The sequence below is a fragment of the Caloenas nicobarica genome, chromosome 7 (genome assembly GCF_036013445.1).
Source record: "Caloenas nicobarica isolate bCalNic1 chromosome 7, bCalNic1.hap1, whole genome shotgun sequence".
In the NCBI taxonomy this organism is placed as follows: Eukaryota; Metazoa; Chordata; class Aves; order Columbiformes; family Columbidae; genus Caloenas; species Caloenas nicobarica.
The window spans coordinates 9457171-9480754 of record NC_088251.1 but is presented as its reverse complement, the minus strand read 5'-3'; the positions used below and the strand labels follow the sequence as shown (position 1 = coordinate 9480754).

The window sequence follows — 23584 nt, the reverse complement described above, 5'->3', positions numbered from 1 at the left end:
ACTCAAGGACACATTACATAAAGTCATGTGTTATCTAACTCCTTTTATCTTGCTGTGTTTCTAACTAGTTAAAGAATCTGGAATCTCTTAAACTTGTGTGTGTGACCACCAACACACTAAATCTCAAACACATTTTGCTTGTAGACACTTGCTTAAATTATGCACGTGTGCCATAATTGGAATACCTAAATTATTTGTGAATTTTTTGATGTATGAAATCTCCTTTAGGTCATTCAGGCCCCAAAGTAAGGAATCATCAGAAATAAGGTTTCCTGACATCCAAATTTCAGCGCTTGTCACAGAGCCTGTAATCAAGTACTTGCATCTTATCTTTTCCACCAGAAATCCCCATTCAGGATGGGAAAGGTGAGGCCCTTGTGATTTCGCTGGTTTCTTCCTCATATTTCAATATGTGGACACCCCTCCCACCCATTTTATTTACTGTATACTATCCAGGGCCTCCTGAACAGACAACTGTATTAATTTTCCTCCTGATGTTGCTTAATATGCTCAGCATTATATTATTTATCTGGTTTATAGCCAGAGAGGAAAATATAGTGCTAGGGACTTACTTGTGAATTAGGGCTGTGATCTGAAAAGACTGTATTTTTCTCAGCCTCTTTCCTTTTCCTACTCAGGCTCTAAATGATCTAGGAGAAAAAAAAAAAATATTTTCACTTGTTTTCATAACATGTAGCACAAACAAGATCTGATCAGTAAAGTTTGTCAGCATTTCCACAGTAGAAGGTTGTTTATTCTTGCAATAATATTGTAATTTTCTCAGTTGTTACTGTTCTTACAAATGCTTCAGCTTCTGGAGACTGGGGGTTACTCAAGAATCTCACTTTTTATTAAAAAAAGGATTCTGGGTTCTCACATTTGTGGACAAATGCTTGAGAACATGAACCTTAATGTTTGAAATTTAGAAAATAATAAAAAGCACACTTTCATGTTTTTAAAAATCTTACATTTTCTAACTAGATCTCACTATTTTTTTCCGGTGGAAGGGAGAAAAGTAAGTCTAATTCATACTTTTTTTCCAACTGACAATAATAATTAAAAAATAATTCTAATACAAGAAAAATACTGTTTCATTGTTAATTTATACTATTCCCATTTTGATACTTACTGATTTGAAACATTTTCCACTGGTCAATGCAGTGATTATCTGGACAGGATGCACTTATTTGATCAGGGCAATCTGTTGAACATTAAACAATATTTGAAGCATGGTTAATTATTTGCACTGAATTAGCTCACCCTCGAATGACTGTGTCGTGTCTGAAAAAACGTAGGCAAGAAGAAAAAGCTAATTTAAAGTAAAACCAAGCATAAGGATGGTGAGCAGTGCTTTGGCCCTTCAGGTTCTTCCACTGGTCGTTCTCCTTGGGAACATACATTTGTGCGTGAGTATGTTTTTCTGTTCCTTTTCTTGCCACGGGCCAGCTCCTGGAGCATTATCCAAGTATCTGCTTTTCGGTACAAGCGAGATGTCTGAGTGAAATGCTGTATAAGGGGGATGCCCCGTGTTTTTGGGGGGCAGACATCTGCAGTGACAAGGAACGGGCCGTCTAGGTGTGCTCAATGGCCACCCTGCTGCTGTGACCAGCCGCGTTCGGGCTGCAGCGTGGGCTGCTCCTCTCATGCTGATGGGACCAGGTGTCAGATTAAACAGGCCAGGGATACAAGCTGGCTTGGCAGTTTTGCAAGCTCTTTCATCAAAGATAAAATTTACCCCAGCCATATGTTTTGGATGGCTGAATTATCATTGACACTAACATGGAAGGAAAGTTGACAGCAAAAGATTCGACACAGCTAGAGATGGCCAGAGCCTTGCTTCAGCAGAGCTTGGTATACTTACCCAAATTTATTCACCTCCTCTTTAAAGAAGACTGAAAGGATTACTTGTAACCAAAGCAAAGTTAAAAGTCAGTTTTTTAAACATTTATTTTGTTCCTCCAAGCACTGTGATCAAGTAGAATTTCTTAAGAAGGAATCTGAGGTTCTTTCAAACCTCTGCTTTCTTATTGAGGGATCCTATGGGCGCGGGTTTACATTTACTGAAACGCGTTGCAAAATTTCAGATGTTGACATGTTTAAATTGAGTCCTTTATGAAAAATATATAGTGAGTAGTTTTAATGGGTTATGGATCTTTTCAAAGAGCTTGTTGGATTTGCAATCAGTGATTTTTCGCAACACAATAAGGTATTTATTAATTAGTGTATCATCAAGACTATCTATCTGCTGATGGTAGTGGATATGGCATACTTGATCCACAAGTGAATGTGGCAGCTTACTGAGAGCATCAGTTCTAGGGTAGTTCAGTGCCAGTTTTACAGACATTGTGGGAACCCATTCTAATATAAATAAGCTTATAATGAACTGGTTGTGTTAATTTGCACTTAGTGAGGAAGATGTAGGTGCAGTCTTAGACAACACAAAGTCTTGCACAGATTTTTTCTAACTAGTCCTAAGTGTTAGATTGATTCATTAGCTTTGACAATCCTAATCTGACTTTGTTCTAAATATCACTGTGGAAAATGCAGTGTATATCTCCCTCCTCCCCTGAAAATTCATTAACATTGTTAAAATGCAAAAGCAATTCTGCTGTCACTGAAAAGCAGCACGACACATTATTCAGCAGGCTAGTTTTTAATAAAACATGGTTTTACTTCATAATTAATATAACAAGGTTTTCTGGCTTAGCACTTGGCATGGATCCCAGAATAAAAGAAGAGGGGAATGAGTCGCCGTGACATGACCATTGCATGACAAACACGTTATGAGAGGACGTTTTTGCCTTAACAATTCATTCCAAAGAAAAAGTTGTACTGAAATAGTTTGAATGAAAAAAAGAACAGACATTGCACTTTGCTGAAACCATGGAAAATACCCTTAAAATCCTATTACCATCCTTTCCCTGAAGTATCTATCTTTATCATTCTCATTTTTGTTTGAATCTGGTTTTGGGAGCTTTGGTAAGTAGCACTCTGCTTAATATATGTTATTCGTGAAATATAGAAGAAGTCAAATATAGATTTAGGGAGTAGCTCATATTGAGTCAGTCAAAATAGCAGAGGAAAGCACTCAGACGTTCATGCATCTGGTGGGTTTGGAGTAGGACCCTAAGGCAAAAATTTCCATTTCATTCTTTCGTATTACCTGAAAAGAAACTGATTTCACCTGTATGAACCCAAACAAATTCCATAAAAGGCAGAAAGCTGCATGATGGGTGCAAGGGAGAACAAAATTTCATCCTTTATTTTAGCGTATATGATGCAACTGCACCAAAGATTGTCTTCAGACATGACAGGTCTTCTCAGATTGTGGTGGCATTGTTATTGTTTTTCCCTTCTTTTAGTTATAGTAGGTCCTCACTGATACACACATCAACGTTGTATGAACAGGAACTTTTAGAGAAATCAATACATTTTTACTCAGCAAGATACTGTAGTGGAAATGTACCTGCCACAATGTGCTGTATTGTTAAGTATTCCTGTGCCAAAAAGAAATCCAAAGAGCTCTGCTGTAGCAAGTTGTATCCACACTCAGACACAGCAATTCAGCTACCTAACCTCCCTGACTTGGGCTTGTATTGAAACGACTTGGGCTTGTATTGAAACGACTTTGCCGAAACACACATAGATTTAAATGAGATGCTTAAACCTTGTGCTGAGTTCAGCTGGAGAAACAGGCAAGAGCTGCTCGTACACCAGGCCCCAGCTCCCATTTAACCACTCTCTAAAGTGCTTCAACATATGCTTGAAAGCACCAAAAAAAAAAAAAAAAAAAAAAAAGGTGATTTTAATCAACAGAGAGGAAGGAATGCCAGAGTCAGAGAAGCAGAGGTGGCTCTTCGCCAAATATTTTGGAACTTCAAAAAATTGATGTGTGCTTAGCTGTGATGGAAAGTGTTTTGCAGTGACCAGCCATGCCCAGTCCAATAACCACGTGCACTGAGTAGTGGAAAAGGGAAGGATTAAAGCATCACTTTAAGATCAAACAATTGCAAAGAAAACTTATCATCAGTGCCAATCTCCTGGCCCACAGCGGATAGGAAACTGTTACCAGCAGTACAGGTCTTTCCTTGGCTCACATGCTTCGAGACCAGGATTTGAGGGTATCCCAAAGTGATCTCTCTCTGACATCTTTTTCTACCCACCAACGGATCTATTTCTGTATTAAACTCCCACTTTTGCTCCCCTCACCCTCTCTGCAGTGCTGCACCACTCACGAGAGAGTTTTATGCTCCATAGCATCACGAACCAATCACCGCAAAGAGAAGTGAATGCTGTCAAGCCCGTCTCAATTTCTGGCCCATCAGGTGTAATGTCCTTCTGCAGCACTCGCCTAAATTTGCCTGATGCAGCAGGAAAGCAACAAAGCCCTGGGAGTGCCCCCAGCTAATTGTGCATGGCACTCTCTGAGAGGGAAGCGTTCCTCGCTGACCCCCGAAGGCAATCAGCTTATGCCCTGAAGCGTGCAGGTTGATATCCCGTGTAACTAAAGGCACTTAATGACTTTGCATAAGCTTTAAGTCGAGCGGTATAACCTGCGTTCCCAGCGCCGGCTGCAAAAGTGTTTGATAGCGAAGCGCACTTGTGTTAGTGTGACAAAGCTGGCGCCTGCAGCCCCCTTGACACAGGTTTGGTAGGTTCTCCTTGCTGTGGCATTCAAGGCTGACCCAGCTTTCCACCCCGGAGTACAAGCATACCTCATCTACCAGCGAGCAGCTTTAAAAACAGCCAGCTGCTACCAAGCCATCGCCCACGGTGCAGAGATTAACTTGGAAGCTTTGATCTCTTGGAAAACAGGAGCAGGTAACTCCTGTGCAGAGACTTTTAGCAGAGCCTGTTAGGACAGGACAAGAGGTAATGGTTTTAAACTAAAGGAGGGGAGATTCAGGCTAGACAGGAGGAAGAAGTTTTTTACACCTGGGGTGGCGAAACACTGGCCCAGAGGTTGCCCAGAGAGGTGGTGGATGCCCCATCCCTGGAGACATCCCAGGCCAGGCTGGACGGGGCTCTGAGCAACCTGATCTGGTTGAAGACGTCTCTGCTCATGGCAGGGGTTGGACTAGATGACCTTTGAAAGTCCCTTCCAACCCACACTATTATGTGATTCTATGAACCCAGCTGGTTTCAGCAGCACCTCCGAGGGCTGTTGCTTCTTTCCTGGATCCCCATGGGTTTTGTATCAGGTGCTGCCATGGAAATGTTCACAACTGAATGACGAGCCAAATAAAGAGTTTACGTTTGAACTTCTCTGGGTCTCCTGGGACCATTCACTAAAGAACATGTCATTTACTCTGAGGCACACATTGCAGTGCAGTGTGGAAGCAGGAGATATCTTGCCAGCAGAGAGGTGAAGAACTCAGTGGTTTTGGTGGAATCCTTTCAGAGAATGGTTTCCCAGGCTAAAAATACAACATGTGTTGCATGTGTGCTCCAGATGATAATATGCCCTGCTTTCATTATACTGCAACCATGGCTTTGGCTGAGAAACACAATGTCATTGCTGGAAAAGCCACTTTCCCTTGAAGTTCAAAGACTGTCACTATCCAAGATGGTTGCAGGCAAAAATCTGGCCGATTGTAAGAGCATCAGAACTGTCGATTCCCTCCTCCTTTGGCGAGAAGCCCAGACAAAGGTTCCCACTGAGAGCTGTCAGTGGGATCAAGGCGTTCACTACGAAAAGGCAGGAGTTATGTCTGCCCTCATGGCTCCTTCACGCCCTATGTCAGTCATGGATGGAAGTTGATCAAATATCCATCCTTGTTCTCCAGTTCATCCCCATCCCACCTCCTCAGCTGCAAAGCTGTAACTGTACAGAAGAACAAATGAAAGGGGAAATATTTGTTTTGCTGCTGTAGAGGCCACTGTGCGGCAAGTTACAGGAGAATTTGCACAACTTAGTGCAATTAAGTGAATAGGCCAATTCCTATCAATGCAGTTTAATTTTTGAAGACCTGTAGTGCTTTGTTGTAAGGTGCGTATGTGTTTAGAGGTAGTTTTCATCCCTCTGCCCATCTGTCAAGACAGCTTGAGTAGCTACACTGTCTTCTCTGGAATTCCGTTTTGCACACATGTAAATTCACAGCCTTACCCTGGGTTGTTGCTTTTGTGCTGTTTCTCTACCTGGTTTTGTGTTTTAATTATTCATTTTTATTGTTATAAGGGGTAGAAAATGTACCTGAGACATAATTAACAGTTCAGCTGCAGAATGCCCGTGGCAGCTGTAAATAATTTCTCTTGAATTTGGGGTCAAATCTTCCTGGCTTTATTCAGAAAGAATTGCCAGAGATTAACTGGACATTTTGGTCTGAGAAAGCTGTAGGATTCTGTCCTGAGACCAAGAAAGCTCATGGTTCTGGCATTACTGTTTGAAATCTATTACGTTTCATTAGTCTCTCTTTCTTGAGGAGTTGAAATGGAAAACCGGAGAGTATCATGTATCTGCAGTGTTTAACCTTGGTACAAAGCCTAATTAGCAAAGTTTTGATGGTTCTTTGGAGGAACGAAGCTTTGGTGAAGTGCTAATCATTATGATGACGACAACAAAGGTCAGGTGAAATTAGGATATTTTTAATTTCAGCCATTTTTCCACCATTTTTTTAAAGACCCTTATAAATGTAATCCACTCCATGAACAACAATGCACCAGTACCCGTATAAAATGTCTCTCCTGATTTTTTTTTTCAGTGTTCTTTTTTTATGAGCCCAAAGTAATAAAATTTGAAATTGCTCTCCGCGAGTTCTTCCAGCTTCATCCCCTGTCTCTGCGGACCTGCTACGAACAGGATCCAGTGATTTTATTCCCTCTTGAGAGAGCACACAAAGTATCGGTGTCGAGCTGCAGCAAGGAGACTGTTCGGTGAAACCAGCCTCACAATCTAATTTCTTCTCTCCCCTCTTTCCTCCTCCTCCTCCTCCTTTTGTTTGAATCCTGCTCCTGGCTGGGCTCAGTATTGCACCTCGTCAGAAGGACAAGATCCTCCTCTGCTGGCCATGAGCAATACGGCACGGCAGGAGAAGGGGGCTCTGCCTTCACTGCCCCTGCCTGCACCCCTCCTGCGGCCCCCACACCTGCAGCCCCCTCCTGGACCTCTGACCCTGCAGTCCCCAACCTGTGTCCCCCTCCTAACAACCTCCTTCTGTAACCCGGGTCCTGCATCTTGCATCCCACATCATCCATCCCACATTCTGCATCCCTCATCCTGCGTCTTGCATCCCACAGCCCCTCATGGCGCTGAGGAAAGGGTGGGCTCAAACGGGCAGGAGGGAAGGGGTGAGCACTTCTCTGTCCCCTGCTGCACAACACCATGGAAAGCTTCATGTAGGGAACCAAAAGGCTGAAATTTGGCCCTGTGCTGGCTAGCAGGGGTGAAAATGCTTCAAGACTACTCTGGGCTGCTGAGTGGTCCAGTGGACCTCAGAAGGGAGGAGAAGTTTCCACGCCAAGAGATTGGCTCTGCCTGGGGTTTTATATCCCCCATGGCTCTGCTGCTGGAGCTCTTGACAGGCACATGAGGAGGAAAAGCTCCAGAACAAAATGAGACACCGGAGCCTTTGAATAAAGATTAACTCCTGGAATCTCAGTCCCAGGTGCTCCAGGAGATTTTGTTCCCAATAACATTTGTACTGTGGCAGCAGATAGAGGCTTTCATCCAAAAGCAGGAATCAGCATTTGGGACTCAGCCACCCTAGAGTACAAGCCACTGCCTGCTCTGAAGGATGTTGTAGGAAACCTGAACGTTTCTAGGGCACCAGTTTACTGCAAGAGGGAATTTAGGGTATCTGCCCTTTCGCAGTCAGCTCTGCCCGTGGAGGAGTGCTTGGATGGGAGGGGTAGTGAGTGACCTGGAAAAGAAAGTAGTGTAGCAAAGTGCTAGGTCTCTCATCTTTCTTCTTTTTTGTTTAGTGTGTGAGCCGTCCCCTTGGGCGTCGTGAGACTATGATCTACAGCTGAGGGAAACTGAGGCACAGAAGAACACGATGCAGTCATGCCCCACACCTCACTGCCTGGACTGAAACCCACTGGCGTTCCCATGAGGTGCCCCGAGTGCGGGGAGGGTTTTGCAATCTTGCCGAAGTCAAACCCTTCTGCCCCCAAGACCTTTCCGACCCCATCAGGCAAACAACACAACAGGGCACCTCGGAGAGCTGGGGAGGGAGATGAAATATTTCTTGCTTCATCCTGCTTCCGTTGCTGCTTCCTTGTTCTTTCTTTCATCTGTTCATCCAAAAGAGAGGAGCACACTTGCAGGGTTTGTTTTGGTCTGTGTTTATGGATGAACACTACCACTAATTGTAAATGGAGCAATTAGACCTTTTCCTTCTACAGTCTCCATTGGAGTCTGGCAAAGGATCTGACGAACCCTGTACCTGCACTCAGGAAACAGCTACACCAAGGGCAGAGCTTTTGCAGCCTTCTCATTTACCATTGTCTCTGCATTCGCTCCAGAGGGGCAATTGTGTGAGTGTGTGTGTCCTCCCAGCTGCAAAGGATTTAGTTATCTGTGTGTGGCTCACTTAAGTGCACCTGGAAAGGGGCTCTGCTGAGGGGTTCAGGGGACATTGCTGTTATTAAAGTCAGTGGGAAAGGGAGTACTGGAGTGTCTGTTCTCCCTGGCTCAAACACAAGAGGGACACAAATGTGCCTGAAGCAAAAACTCATTTATATATTCCAGATAATATTCACGAATGTGAGTTCTGAGCTTTTTTTGTCCTGTTTCTTATTCATTGCTTCTGATTCATTTGTTCTTAGCCGCAACCAGAGTTAACTGAGAATGTCTTTCTCCTGTATGCTGTTTATAGATCTATAATACACAAGTAAAGAGGGTGTATATTTACAGTTAATTGTACCTGTATCAGTGCGTAGGTGCACATAATGATCATGTGTGAATGTGTGTGTATGTAGGCTGTCATTATTACGTGTGTTAAATTGCTTGGAAATATGTTTTATTTTGACAAGTCATGTAAGGGATGAAGAATATCAGCTCCAAATCTCCTTTACGCTTGCTGTTAGCGTGTGTAGTCTCATCGCAGGCAGGTAATCCTGTCCGCAGCTGGCATTTAGAGCAAGAGGGGAAATGAGCTGAAATCATCATACAGGGGATGTGTCCCGGTGTGGAGTCAGTGCATCTCCTTTCAGACAAACATCACTCACGCTCTTCAAAGCCTGAGAGCTGTTTTCCTTCTTTTTCTGTCCCCTTTTGTCACTTGCCCTTGGTCACGAGCCAAACAGGAAAGGCTAGAGCCCCACATTGGAGGTTGGACACATGGCATTTCCTCATGGGAAGTGCCAGAAATGTTCTTCACTGTGCAAAGGTTGTCGACAACCTTCCAGCTCAGAGGTCCAGATCCCACCAGCTGCACCAGGCGCAGGCTGCTGTGCCGCAGCACCCACCTCTGCCCTGTCCCCGCCTCTGGCTTTGGCAGCCAGCTGGACCACGGCCTCCCTTGCTATCTCAGAGAAGCTGGACAAATAGTTGGTGTGTGGTCTCTTAATAGGCAAAAAGGCAATTTAACTCGTTCAGGACAGGTTTTTCCGAAGAACACCAGCCCTGCAACTTGGGTTGGGTGCTCAGAAAAACCAGAGATCCTGCACGGGTTGTGGGCTTTTTAAAACATTTTGATAATCTTTTGAAAGAACTCTTAAAATCCAGCCCACTTACCTCCAAATTGCGTAACGAGCTTATCTGGATGTCCAGCACTGGGAAACTGTGCCATAGACCAAGCTCAGTGTTGGCTTTTGATTTCAGATACTGACTCTGCCTTTTTTTAATTTCATGCAGGCTTCCCAGTTCTTCTCCCTGTCCGACCTGCTGACAGGTAAGTGGTTTCCATTTCTTAATTTTAACTCCTACATACAACTGGGAGGCTGGTGACCTGGTCCATCAATAGCCTTTGCTAGTGCCCAGCACTGAGTTTTAATAACTTCAAGAACAGTTTTTCTGAGCTTAAAATCAAGCCTGTGATCGTGTAGAAAGTCTGTGTGACGTTTGACAAGTAGTATGATGAGCACTTTCAGTGCTCTGTGTCGGTGCAGGAGACAATACTGCACCGGGTCCCAGCCAGGAGTGTGTCTGGTACCCTGGAGCCAAAACCAGAGGCCTGGCAGCAGTACCAATTTGCAGCTGATCATGGGGTGCTGCTCAGCTGCACCTGTAACTCACAGCCCTGTGCCAAGCCAGGACTTTCCTGCCACTCTGTGGCCTCTTGTGCTCAACACAGCTTTGGGGACCCGTGGGTGACACGGTGGGTCATGGGCTGGAGGACAAGTCATGGTGCTGGGCTGCAAACCTCACAGAAGGATAAGCAAAGAGTCTGTCTGTGTGTGCAAATTGAAGGTCAAATAAATGAAGGCTATCTTTCCCTTGCAAAATAGAACTAACTGTGGAACTTATTTCTGCAAGGTTCTGTCCAAAGTGCAAGAAGATTCAAAAAGTGTTTACAAGCTTACGCCAGTAAAAATCGTTGAAAGCTATGTAGCGTTAAGATGTTGATAAGAGAAAAGCTGTGATGAATGTTGTGTGAGGATCTGTAGCTATTGTGTGGGGATTTTTACATCCTTTTGCAGCCAGCTTGGTCCACATGGAGGATTATGGTTTTATTGCTAAGTTTAGTATTTTTGTGCGTAAGCCCTGTTCCTCCTTCTCTTAATCTCAGTGGCTCTTAGATCTGAGTTCATAATTTATAGCTAATGAAGTATTAAATTAATTTTGTTTCTTTTCCTGGAAAAAAAAAAAAAGTGTGGCTTTTACTATGCACTCATTATTCAGCCACATTCCTGGTCACTCCAGTGGTGTTTTAGCTCCCGGGTCAAACCTGCGAGTCCAGCAGCCTTGTAGCTCATACAGCACTGCCTCTTTCACCAAATCAATGTTGCTCTTCTAATGAGATTTGTGCAAAAAACAAATTTCCAAATAATTTGTGCATCTGAGCTCAGTATTTGGCTTCTGCAAGTATTTGGCCATAGAGTCTGCGCACTTGGCTTCAGGCTTTATTCACGAGCTTTGTGCAAGCTGGCTGATTTTCTTTTGAGTGGCCGAGTTTTCACAATTTCTTAAGTCATTCTCTCTCCTGTGCTCTGAGGTCCTCAACTCTAACCCTCCACCTTCCCTGGCATCTCCCGCTCCCCATCCTCCTGCGATTCCCCGCTCCTTGAGCTGCCATCGGTCACCTCTCCCAGCGCCATCCCTCTGAGGGAAAAGCACTGCAAAACTACTTTTAAGTAACAGCCACAAAACTATTTGAAAGGTTTGCTGGCTTTGTTGTTAGCTGGTCTCTCTTCTTTCGCAATTTCTTTCTGAAGTCGCAGCTACTCCCAGCCACATCCAGCGTGGAAGGGAGGAAATACTGTGAGGTCTCGTCTCTGCAGAATTAAATGGGGGACATCTCATTATTTAAAATACAGGCCTCATAAAAATAACACTACATTATTCTCAGAGCTGGAGACAAAAAGTATTTAGAAAGGTGGCAGGAAAACTCATCCTGTATATATTAGGCCAGATTTCAGTCAATCCCCAGAGGTTCAGAGAGCTTGAATAAATGCTGGGTACTTTCTGGCGCTCTTGATGTATGTTGGCAATAGGCTTTAACTTTGCACATCACTCATCTTGACAACTGCAGTCCAACAAAGTTACCTCGCCATGCAGGTCACTCGATGGCATCCTAATGCATCACTTTCCCACTCGGAACATTAGTCATGACTTGATCCAGGGAAGGTTTTGAAAACAGTGTGACTGCTGGTGTTGGGATATCTGTTCTCTCCGTAACAGAGAGCCCGTGTAAGCTAATGAACAAGGGGATATTGATCAGAAATCCATCGCTTGACTGACAGCTCTTGGCAATGTGAAAAACTGCAGATGAAAGCTTGAGCAGTTTAAAAGATCACCCAGACCTCAAAGCTGATTTGAAGCTTTAAAAGTCAATCTCTGCCTATCAATTATGGGGGGACTTTTTTGTACTACACAGAGGAAAGTTATTCTTTGAAAATTTGCATGCAGGATGTCTAATTTAATTTCATGTAATAGTCACATTTCAGTGACAAATGTCAGATCACTGCTTTTTTTAAGCATGTTAAGGTTTTCCAACACTTACAAAGAGTGAACACTCTGATTTAGTAATATGTTTAAATCAACCAGAGTATCAGACTTTGTGCACTAATTATGTGCTCAGATTTTAAAAAGTGTTGTTTTTGCTTTACTAAACCTATGGCTTGTTATGAATAATTAAAAAAATGGAATGGGAGCACTTCTTAAATAAGAGATGTGGAAGCCAAGTAGTTATTTAGTGTAGAAGCAATGATAAATAAGAAGACTTCTTTTAGTTTGATGTCATATATCCAAGTCAGGGGTTTCTGTTCTTTGTTTTTCACTGCTTCATGCGGCTGGGGAGGACACACAGCAGTTGGATGATGAGAAGCATCACTCATGTGTCCTGTAGAAGCTATTTCTGTTTCATAGTTCCATAAAGAGGGATGGCAATGGAGCAAGCAGGGATGCTGCTGATTTCTCAGGTCGGCTGCCCTCTCATGTCACCTTGGCTGGTCTCTCAGCCAAGCAGCTCAGCTTCTTGACCCCCAATATGCACATGGGAATCAGGGTACCCAAAAGGGTTTGATGACATTTTCCGAGCCCTTTACACATGCGCCCTTAACTCCATGGCTTGGTCATAAAGTTTCTCTCAACGGTAACTGGCACCCCGCAAAGGGGTTCGCTCGGTGCTGCCCACTTGACTTCAGCCCTGGACACCCAGACACGCTGCCAGGTGCCAGCCTGGCCTCAGGGGTGCATTAGCTTGTCCCAAAAACTGCCCGGGGGTCATCTGCCACGTCAGTGCAAACAGGGGTTTGTGCTCTTCCGCCTGGCAGAGACGCCAGAGATGCAAAACGTGAATTGCATCTTGGCCACCTGGGTTTTAATACAGAGATGTGCTTAAAACAGTTCATAATGAACCAACAAGTAACTTTGTAAGTGTAGTTAATAAATGATTAATCCATTGCTAGGAAATAATGCCAATGTAACAAAATGAAGTGACAGTGCTGTCATTCCTGAACACTGAGCAGTTGGTTTAAAAATCACGGTAGATGCTTCTACAATGGCTGAGCTATTTGTGCTCATTTGGAGCACTTGCTTTTCCTCTGACAACTGAAGAGAGTCCTCGCCAGCCTCTGTAAAGCACGCTGGGCATGTTTGCAGTTTGCTTTTGGCAGCTGTAACTCCCTTGTTCGTCCCTCATAACTTTTAGCAGGTATATTTCTCCATAAAAAGGGCTACCCTGTCCCTCAGAATACTTCTTTAAAGCCTCTGTGGAATAAAAGCCAACGTTCCCCACTAAGATTTTGAAAGTAAACAGAGGAAACAAAATCAGACTACTTCAGACAATTCCCTCAAACTCAAGCTCGCTTGCCAAATCTCCCCTCCATCACAGTGAGCTTGCAGGCTGAATTTCAGGCAAAACCCTCTTTTTGTTTTCCTTTCTTAACTACATCACATTAAATTTAATTTTGTTCACTGTAGACAATGTCCTTATCTTCCAGCGAGATCCTTCTGTTCCTCAGCAAGGCACACACTTCTGCAACACTTGCACACTGTCGAGACTCAGCTCCTGTGGAAATAATGAGCTGAGGAAAAGGAGTCTTGACTTGACATAGCAATAAATGAGGTGAAACTTTCCTTTTTTTTTTTTTTTTTTTTTTTTTTGGTGAGAAATGAGAGTTGGCTTGTAGAAAAAAAAAAAAAAGAGGGGGGAAAAAAAGACTGTTCTATTTTAATATGAAATATAAAACACCCATTGTACAAAAGTGGAAATTTTTTTTTTCAGAAGCGAGGAAAGAATAAAGATAAAGGCTGCAAGCGAATGATTGAGGAGAGAAAACTAAGATAATGCAGTCGATAATCAGTTCAAGGCAGAGCATTATCCATGGGGCCATCAGTCCAGCCCTAGGGGAGAGCTTTTTAGAATGTCTCTGTATGTAACTTAGCTTTGCTCATTACCATAGCTTGTCTTTGAAACACCAGAGCAACTTCCACCAGCAGCAGCCGTACCTGTGCAAGGAGCTGCCAGCCCTCTTTAATCAACCACCCCCCGAACCATGGGCGGGCAGAGCTGGGGGTGCCGCTGGCGGGGGGTCCCGGGGAGGACACTGGCTGCGGGGTGCCTGCAGGCTCGGCTGAGGTGAGGACGGGCTTTCCAACATGTGTCTGCTGCGCCAGGTCCTCACCCCTCGAAAAGGGTTTTGTGGTCAGGGAGCCGCGGGGATGTGCAGGTGTCTTGGGCTGCTGTTCCCCTCCGATTTCCCTCGACGTGGGTTTCTCAGTCCCCACATGCGGCAAGCACCTGCCTGCTGGAGGTCGTGCCTCGTGCTGTGGCAGCGGTGATGCTGGTGATCAAAGCAGCCAGGCAAGGAAAACTTCTTCTTGTAGCAATCTAAATCGCCTTTTCTCACTGTGCTGGCAACAGCCACCAGCATCTCCCCTGGCTGTGGTGCCAAGCGGGGTGCTCGCGCCCATGCCTTCAGAGCCACGCTGTGTCCCCTCCGGGGTGTCCTGGCTGCCGGACCACCGCAGGAGCCGGCTGAGCATCCAGGGGCCCAGCACCCCGGGAGCAGCAGCGAGGATAGAGCTGGGGACAGCGGTTCTCTGCGGTGGCCGCACTGGGTGAGCTCTGCCCATGCCAACGAGGAGCTGAACAGCATCTTTGGTCCTCAAGATGACGCAAGCTCTAGACCCACTGACATCCCAAAGGGACTGAAGGAAAAAAGCCCTGTCCATCCCAGGGAATAACTTCTTTCACGCCTTCTCTCCTTCTAGCAGCTTTAATTCCTCTGTTCTTCCACCCTCTTCTCACCCCTCCCTGCAGATGAGGCTGACGACTACGAGTACTATGACGAGTACGTACAGCCAGAGCAGAAGTCCTTGAGCCAGCAGCAGCCCTTGGAGGACCCCGACTGGTTTGAGGAGTATTATGGCTACAGCGATACCAGAACAGGTACCTCTGAGGGGCAAGCAGGGAGGCAAGGAAGGGGTAAAATCCCAACCCTGCGCTTGCAGCAGGAGCGTGGCAGGCCTCGGCTGCCAGCCTCCGCTCAAAACGCCTGCATCAAAGGGATGAGTTAGGAGGATTGTTTGCAGTGTTCTCCTTTGTGTTTCTCTTGTAAGGAGCCTGTGTTTTATCTCTGGGTTTCACAGGATGGATTCTGATCATGCAGAACATTTCTGATTGCTACTACAAAAAAGCACAGACTTATTTGTCTATAGACACTGTAAGATGTAATTGCTGTTTTCATGGGATATATGTTCTGTAGTTAGGCTGAGAACCAAATGTAGAGCAGGTTTCTTTTTTTTTTTCTTTTCTTTTCTCAGTTGCAGGGTTTGTTTTTTTTGTTGGGTTTTTTTTTTGTCTTTTTCTGCTCTGCCAAACTTCAGGAGAGCAGGAAAGGATCCTTGAGGTTGCCCAGGGAACAAAAAAGGAGAGACAGGGAAGCTGCCTGTAACATCCCCTGGGTCACCCCCTGGTACAAAGAAAGCAGAGCTGGTGTGTGGCTGTCCCCAGTACCAATTGCTCCTGGCAGCATGGAGTGGAGAGGGTAAGCACGGTGTAACGACCAGCACTCAAGTGACTCCCAGGAGGTTCCTGCCTCCCTTGGAGCAACCAAGAGCCACCCAGGGGTATTATGCAGGGTAAGAGCAGTGGTTGGCTTTTCCAGAGGAAATTTAGTGCCATGTTGCAACCAAGGCAATGCCAAATCCAGATACCTCCACACTAAGTGCGTGAAGGCAGATGCCCAGGGCCAGCTCTGGCTCTTACGGCATCTGCTTCTGCCACTGCCGTGGAGGCAAAACTGGCCCTGAGCAAAGGAAGGGACTTACCCCATCATAGCTGCATCATAGACTTGACAAAGGGAGCTGAGGAGCTCTACGCCCAAAGCCATGAGCTATTACAGCTTGCAGTAAGCTGTTACAACTTGCTGCTGTGGCTGCCGAGCTGATGTATAAGCGCAGTACGTGTTACACGGGATGCTGTGCCCAAGAAGGCAGCCTTCTGCTGTCACAAAACGTGACAAGAAAAAACAGGTGATGGAGGTGGAGAAGCTGAAAGTAAAACTAAAAGATCTCCATTCTTACCCCAGCAGACCCATGCTCCTCCAACCCCTGCAAGAACTCCGGTAGGTGTGTAAACAGAGGAAGCGACTTCAGCTGTCTCTGCTTGAAGCCATATACTGGGACCACATGTGAGAAAGGTAATCGCTCTTTTGCCAGCTTATGCTCCTTGTTTTGGTAACTAATGTTACTGTTATAGCTCTGTCAATGGAAGCAAACACGGGGCTTTATAAAACCTCTGTTGCTGGTTTTGACAGCCCACCACAGTCATGTTCATAGGTGTCACAGGCATGTTCATAGGTGAACACAGTCATGTTCACTTAGCTCCTCATCCAGACCAAGGTCTGTCTAAAGCAGTGTCTGTTAAAATAGACTTCAGGTGTGCAGAATGCATTCCTCTATCCTCTGCCAGGTGGGCAGTGGTGAGCTGCTCATTGGTCCTGCAGATTTTTTGCCATAAATATCATGAACAAGAAGTGAAGTCCCAAGTTCGTACCAGCCGAATGAAAGCATCATCGAAGTGTCAGGAGAAAGCGTGTCTTCCTGTGATCCCTGCGAGGGTACAGCTCTTGTGAACACAAAAATGTCGATGAAGTATCTCATGTCTCTGTTTTCCACAGTGGAGGACATGTGTCAGGAGAAGAGGTGCCACAGGGGAGACTGCCTGATTACATTTGCCCCACCGCATTTTCAGTGCAGCTGCCATCATCCCTACAAGCAACCCGACTGCCAGCGAGGTGAGCACTCAGCAGGGCGCTGAATGAATTGTGGTGGGGACAGCACGGTGAGGTCACCTCACCATGGCTGGTCAGCGGTGGGAAACCACACACAGCCCACCGCAGAGAGTGGTCCTGCCCTCATGGTCCAGCCTGAGTCTGCTACAGCTCCCACCCATGGGGCTGGTCGGCGATGAGTTAAGCTTGATTTACAGGGGGGTGGTTCAGTCACTGGAAAAACCCCCAGTGATAAGGGTTCTTCAAGAGTTCAAGAACTCGAAGCCAATAGGCTGAGTGGGAGCTCGCCCTGGTTTCCGTTGGGCGTGCGAGTGGCTGTACAGCGTTCAGCAGAGTGACAAGGCTGTTCTGTGTTTTCCACGTTGACAGCATCTTCACCGTGCAGGCCAAACCCATGCAAAAATGGAGGTATCTGCATACGGAACAAAATCCGATCAAGATTTGTCTGCCAGTGCCCCGAACCTTTCAGAGGGAGATTCTGCGAGATTGGTATGTCACAGCTCTGGGGGGGAGGGTTGGGGTGAAGCCTCCAGACATTCAAGGGCTGGCTTCACCCCACAGCCAGACTAACTGATGCTGCCACCAAGTGTCTGACTATACCTAGGCCACCAGCCTCCTTGGGGAGAGTGTCAGAAGAAGCAGCTGACTTCTGCAGCCACCATTGGCAAAGGGACTCAAAAGAGTTCCCATACTGATGTTTTCTAAGTGTCTTTCAGCAAGGTCCCACTAGTATATAATGAGTGAGCAGACATTTCCAAGAAGTTGCACGTGTCCCATGGAGAAGAAATGCCGGGCTTTCCTTAAACACTCAAAAGCTGATGTAGTGGAGATTCTTGTCCAGTTGCCTCTGACTGCCCAGGCTGAGGGGACGGCTCCTGACACATGGATGGGCGGCCAAGGGTGTGAGATTACCCCGGCCTGCATGCAGAGTCTTCTGCCGTCACAGCACCACCACCCCCAACATGTGTTTCCAAGGAGAGAGATTTGTTTCTTTCTCTTTTAAAAGTTGATTTCACTTCAAATTCCATGTGACACTACATGCTTCATATTGCAGGTGACTCTTCCTCCACCTCACCTACAGGTTCATTTCATAACTCTCCAACCTTCCTTTTGGCACATCCATTGCGCTAGCGTGATAGCAGCTCTGTGCCCACTTCTGTCTAATCCTGCCAATGCCATTTCTTGCCAGGCCACTGACGGAGAGACTCTGCTTTTGGCATTAAGACATCTCTTAGCTGCTAGATCTTTACCACGCAAAGAGGTTTCAGGCATTTGAAGTCAATCGAGCTTCAATTTGGATAGGTGTTACCCTTATTTCTGGCGTATGTAGTATAAGGAATATCATTACATGACCCAGTAGGCCCTTCCGATCCTCCATAAAATTAATGTCAGGCAAAGAAGGGAAGAAAGAGGAACCACTTTGAGCAAAGAACAACATAAAAGTCACTTTCATATCAGCACTGTCTTCCTACAGGATTGGATGATTGTTATGAAGGGGCCTCCTCTAACTACAGAGGAAGAGTGAACCAAACAGTGAATGGCAAGACCTGCCTGCACTGGAATTCCCAAGCTCTCTTGGACTACCCGGTTAATGCCTTTATGGAGGATGCTCACTCTCATGGCATTGGTGAACATAACTTCTGCAGGTAATATTTTGAAGAAGCAACTGAGATCTATATCAGAAAGAACACTGAGGACAAATTGCTCATGCATTGGGTAAACTGATGGTAAGATCTCACATCTTTCTAGACACTGCCTGTCTATAAAATACCTGGATGTTCGAGGTGCATTCTGCAAGTCACTGCACTGAAGTTAGGCTTCCAGAAGCAGCCCTCATTTCCCTGAATCAGTCCCTCATTTTTTCTTAGGGTTAAGATAGATATGGGAATAGTAAAAAGCCAGAAGCCCCACTCTCTTATCTCAGGCATCTTCTTTGTCAAATCTTATGAAAGAGTATCTTTGGAAGTTTGGCTGTCATATGGGAGCTTGGGGCTGCTCACCTAAGCATCCTCAGCTCCTTCACTGGTTTCGTGGAGATTTCCCCTTTCCCTCTGGCTGAAGCTCAGCTGTTTCCTGCAGGAATCCCGATGAGGATGAAAAACCCTGGTGCTACATCAGAAAAAATGACAAAGTGGAATGGGACTTCTGTGACGTTTCATCCTGCCCAAGAACAGGTAAAGAATTAGAAGTGAGCTGTTTGGCAGCATGTAGGTGGTCCAGGGCAGCAGGTGACTCCCTGTTACTTCACTCCTCCAGTCTGATGTTATGTCTGCATTATACATCTGCTGTCTCTTCCAACACAGCTGAAGCGAGACCGTGGCTAACACACAGCCTCACACACCCACCTGAGGCAAATGAAATATTCAAAACATGTGGACAGCCAGAAATTCAAAGGACACTCAAGAGGATCTATGGTGGAGCTAAAACTACAGCTGGCAAACATCCCTGGATGGCATCTCTGCAGATAAAGACTACAGAAGGCAGAGAACATCACTGTGGTGGAGTGCTAATCGAAGCGTGCTGGGTTCTTACTGCTGCGCACTGCATTACGTAGGTGCACGTCCTATGCCTTGGGTAGATAAACAGATAAAAAACAGGATGGTTATTAAAGACAGTTTGGAATCCAAGTTATTTGCAATGGCTGGGAATCAAATTGAAAGGAAAACATATACACGAAAAATTCAACACAAACAGGAAAATATACATATACTTGAAAATGGTGCTTGCTGAAAAAAACAAACTTACCCCCTACTCACCTAAAATGAGCTAAAATAGTTGTGTGAGAGGAAAAGAGGAGGAATGTAACAAGGTTTTGCAATGTATGAAAGAAGGCATTCCATGAAAACTTCAGAAATTAGGATGCCATAAGCAACATCACATATTGCATCATAATTAAGATCTCCAGAACAGCCAAACTATGCATTTTGCTTTCATTTGTTTATGTCCCAGCTAGCTTAGAATATGACATTTCCTTTAACAGTTTTGCTGAACAGGTTGCAAACCAGTATCCTTGGAAATTAGTAAATTACACACCGGAGATCATTCCAGCACAGATGTTTTTATGTTCAGACAACAGCAACCAATTGCACTCTTCACCACAGCCACAGTAACAGACTGCGTGTGCATGGTTATTCTGCCCCAAAATGCAAAGAAAAGAGTATCCATGAAGCTTTAAATCATTTTATTTCATGACTGCGACAAGTTAAGAGCACATGTATTGTCCAACACCAGCACTTCCTTGACTAAGCACTCCTGTAACGATCTTAGGAAATCTTCCAGCCACGCTCTACAAGAGGAAGCAATATCTTGACTTCCAGATACTAAAGATGCAAGTTTTCACCACCACTGATAGACACTGTCTGCATGTAATTTACTTTTTTTTTTTCTTTTTGCAGTCAGCCAGCAGGACATTTCGAAGTCACCCTTGGAAAGCAAGACCTCGAGAAGAGAGAGAATCAAGAGCAAATATTTGATGCGGAGAAGATCATCGTACATGACAAATACAGAGAGAAGGACTGTGTCCCACACAATGATATTGGTAAATTCCTTTTATTGAATATTCACGTAGCTCCCCTCCAGCCTCTGTTGTTTGAAGCACCTCTCTCCAACCAAAGTCAACATAAAATTCCCATTGAGAATATATTCTGGAAATAATTAAGCCAAATTATGATTTAGATCTATTTGAATCTTTGGGATGTGAATTGTGGTGGGCAGGGAGAAGTTGCTGTGAGGGGGAAGCAAAAACATAGTGATGGATCCAGCACGTAGCGCAAATAGCACATCAGGTAAATGCAGCTTTGCAGAGCTGGGCCGCAATCTGGTAAGGAAGACTAGAGATTAACATTAGCTGAAAATACTTATTGTTGTTGTTTATCTTCTCTCCAGCATTACTTAAGTTGAAGCCAGTTAATGGTCACTGTGCGGTGGAAACAAAGTACGTGAAAACAGCGTGTCTGCCGAATTTCTCCCTTCCCGCTGGGACTGACTGTTTCATCGCAGGATGGGGCATGACAGAGACAGGTACCGGCGGGCTACCCGGCTTTGGGTGGGCAAGTCCGTGGCAAAGGGGGCTGGTACTTTCAGTAGCAATTGCCAAACCCGAATGCGGACCTGGGCACTTAGTGAAACCAAGATACGGAATTCAAAACTAAGGACAGCTAAACCCTGCCATGGAAGATACTCATTAGCAGAAATCTCCAGCTGCTAGACCAACCAAGCCTTTCAGAGTTCTGAAAAAATCCCCGGTGCATTTTTTTTTCTTGCTTGCCATCTGACACATCATGTCATGTTTTCATCTGAAGCCAGCAGTAGAAGCAAGAATGTATCAAGAGAGAGGCTATAGTATAGTTTGTGTGCTTCAAGACAGGACCAAGGAAGACAAGAACTTTCAGAGGTTTTTCCAGCCCATTGGGTCAGATAAAGCTTTTCAGAAGCTCAGATGAACTTAAAAATTAGAAAAAAAAAAAAAATTTAAAAATATCCAAAGCTCTTCAAGTTCAACCAGCTCTATCCAAAACTTTTCTTGCCCGCAGTAAATCCTAAGGGGAGAAATTACTATGCTTGAAAAAGATAATGGCAATTTTCTGAAAAATGCGTTTTCTCATGTTCTGATTGATGTGTTGCTGTAAAGCAGCAGAAGGAAAATGTGTCACTGAGGCTGCAGTAGGTGTCCTAGCACTTTGTGACTGATACAGCCTGATAGGATACATAGGACCAAATTCTTCCTTCTGATGTAACTCTTATTGAAGTCCACAAGAGACAAGTGTGTTCATTTGATCAGAATGCACCAACAGAATTTAATGGACATTTTTTAAAAGTTCCAAATAGAAAGCCTCTCTTAAAAAGGGTATGGGGAATTTTTTTTTTCCCCAACAAAGAATATCAAGTACCCTGTACGTGTTCAAACTAGATGACTCCTCCTTTGAGCAGAGCTATTATTAGCATTTCAGGAAATCACTGCAGAAATGGAATATTTCCTGAAACTCAAGCAGAACCAAACTCATAAACCACCTTTAATTATCTACAGATGTAGTGCTTTGAAACTCTGGCTATTGCCTTTAGATGTCAAGTTATGTCTTTAGATTCACTGTAATTAATCATTGCCCTTAAATATTGTATGAATTTCAGTTTTCATCTGTTTCATTAGCTTGCATGTTAAAACATCTAATGGCACCAGCCTGAGAAGTGCTGAGCAGCTTGCAGTCCCATGGGGACCCGTGGGAGCTGCAGAAAACCAGCACCTTTGAAAAGCAGGATTACATGGGTAGAGCTGATCGGGGCCAAATTCTGAATACCTGACTTTGCTTTTATTCAGGCAATAACTCAGTGTCCTGAGTGAACCTTCCACCCTTTCTACCCCTTATCACTCCAGACAGGCATTTTTTTTCTTCCCAAGCTAGCACATGCCTCCCCCTGCTATTCCCCCTTCCCATCCAAATGGCAGGGAAGCTCCTATTTTGGACAAAGACAACGCGTAACAGGATTGGGAGGGAAGTGACTCCATTTTTTTGGTGCACATCCCACAGGTGAGGCATCTAGTCGGCTGTTAGATGCCAGTGTCAGGCTGATTTCGCAGAAGAAATGCAATGAACCCAGAGCACACAACCGCAAACTGGATGAAAGCATGTTTTGTGCAGGAAATCTTCGGAGACCCGGTGTTGATTCTTGTCAGGTCTGTTGCTTTTTCTGTATTTGAACCCTAATTTTTTGTGTAAATAATCAGGCTGTGCAGAGTAATAGCTGTGGCAGAGTGCTGCATATGTATCTGTTTCTCCCATCAGTGTATTTCAACAGCCATCATCTTTCTTCAGTACACTTTGAGATGTGTATCCTTAGAGCTAATGTTGTCACTGTCAGGCACAGGCAGATCTGTGGAAGCTACAGACTAGCCTGGAAAGTTTGGCTTCTGAGACAGTTTGTCATAATAACCTAAAAACTTGCCTTTTTTATCTCAATTTTATTACAGCCTCTGCCATGAGCACCAGTTCTAATCTGATTTTTGCTATCAGAGCTAAGACTTGCAGGGAAACTCGGGACTGATATTTCTTTTCATCGCAGCAAGTGCAAATGTGAAGCAAGTTTGTATTTATACTGGTGTAAGATAGGGAAGAGTTTGCACAATGTTTCCTAAGTGTGAACTACCACTGCAAACGTACTTCAAAATAGAAATCACCAATAAAACAAAAAATGAGACCAACCAGCTCAGAATAGTTATTTTGAGGGGGGTGGGAGAGATCGTGTTTTCATTTACACCAAAGATCACATCTTCATCTTTCTGAGCTCATGTTCTTAATGCCTGGCACTTTTGTGCCTGGGAAATTTCATGTGGCCTTGTCAGATATATGTCACAGACCTGAAAAAAAACCCAAAAACTTCCATGCAAAAAGTTTGGTATCGTTTAACCTGGTACCAGGACTTCAAGCCTACTCAGGGACTGGGCAGCACTTGATGGCACATCTGATAGGAAAAAAAAACATTACAGCTCCAAAGTCTTATGATGGGAGAGGAGGATTTTTGTTTTGGTTAATGTTTTGCCTCATATTTTGAACATGTGTGCTTTTTCTCATCAGGGAGATTCTGGAGGCCCACTAACGTGTGTAGTAAATGGCTTCTACTATGTGTATGGCCTTGTGAGCTGGGGTGAGGAGTGCGGGTTACAAAACAAGCCAGGAGTCTATACCCAGGTGACAACATTTCTCAGTTGGATTAAATCCAAAATCCAGTCTGAGTAAAGGTCACTTCA

General features: G+C 44.7%; 1 protein-coding gene across 1 annotated transcript; it reads left to right on the top strand.

The window, feature by feature from the left end:
• The first annotated feature begins 1337 nt into the window (after positions 1–1337).
• HABP2 (hyaluronan binding protein 2) lies at positions 1338–23573 on the top strand. The gene is made up of 13 exons (XM_065638722.1): positions 1338–1406; positions 9797–9833; positions 14868–14996; positions 16138–16248; positions 16729–16845; positions 17212–17331; positions 18317–18488; positions 18922–19016; positions 19146–19392; positions 20238–20380; positions 20728–20862; positions 22368–22513; positions 23412–23573. Exons 1-13 carry the CDS (start codon positions 1338–1340, stop codon positions 23571–23573), a joined length of 1683 nt encoding a protein of 560 aa, XP_065494794.1.
• The last annotated feature ends 11 nt before the right edge of the window (positions 23574–23584 follow it).

Coding starts and splice junctions, on each gene's coding strand:
- HABP2 (XM_065638722.1), top strand. CDS start 1,338: ATGGTGAGCAGTGCTTTGGCCCTTCAGGTTCTTCCACTGGTCGTTCTC. Junction 9,834..14,867: donor CCTGTCCGACCTGCTGACAG/GTAAGTGGTTTC, acceptor CCCTCCCTGCAG/ATGAGGCTGACGACTACGAG. Junction 20,863..22,367: donor ATGGGGCATGACAGAGACAG/GTACCGGCGGGC, acceptor CACATCCCACAG/GTGAGGCATCTAGTCGGCTG.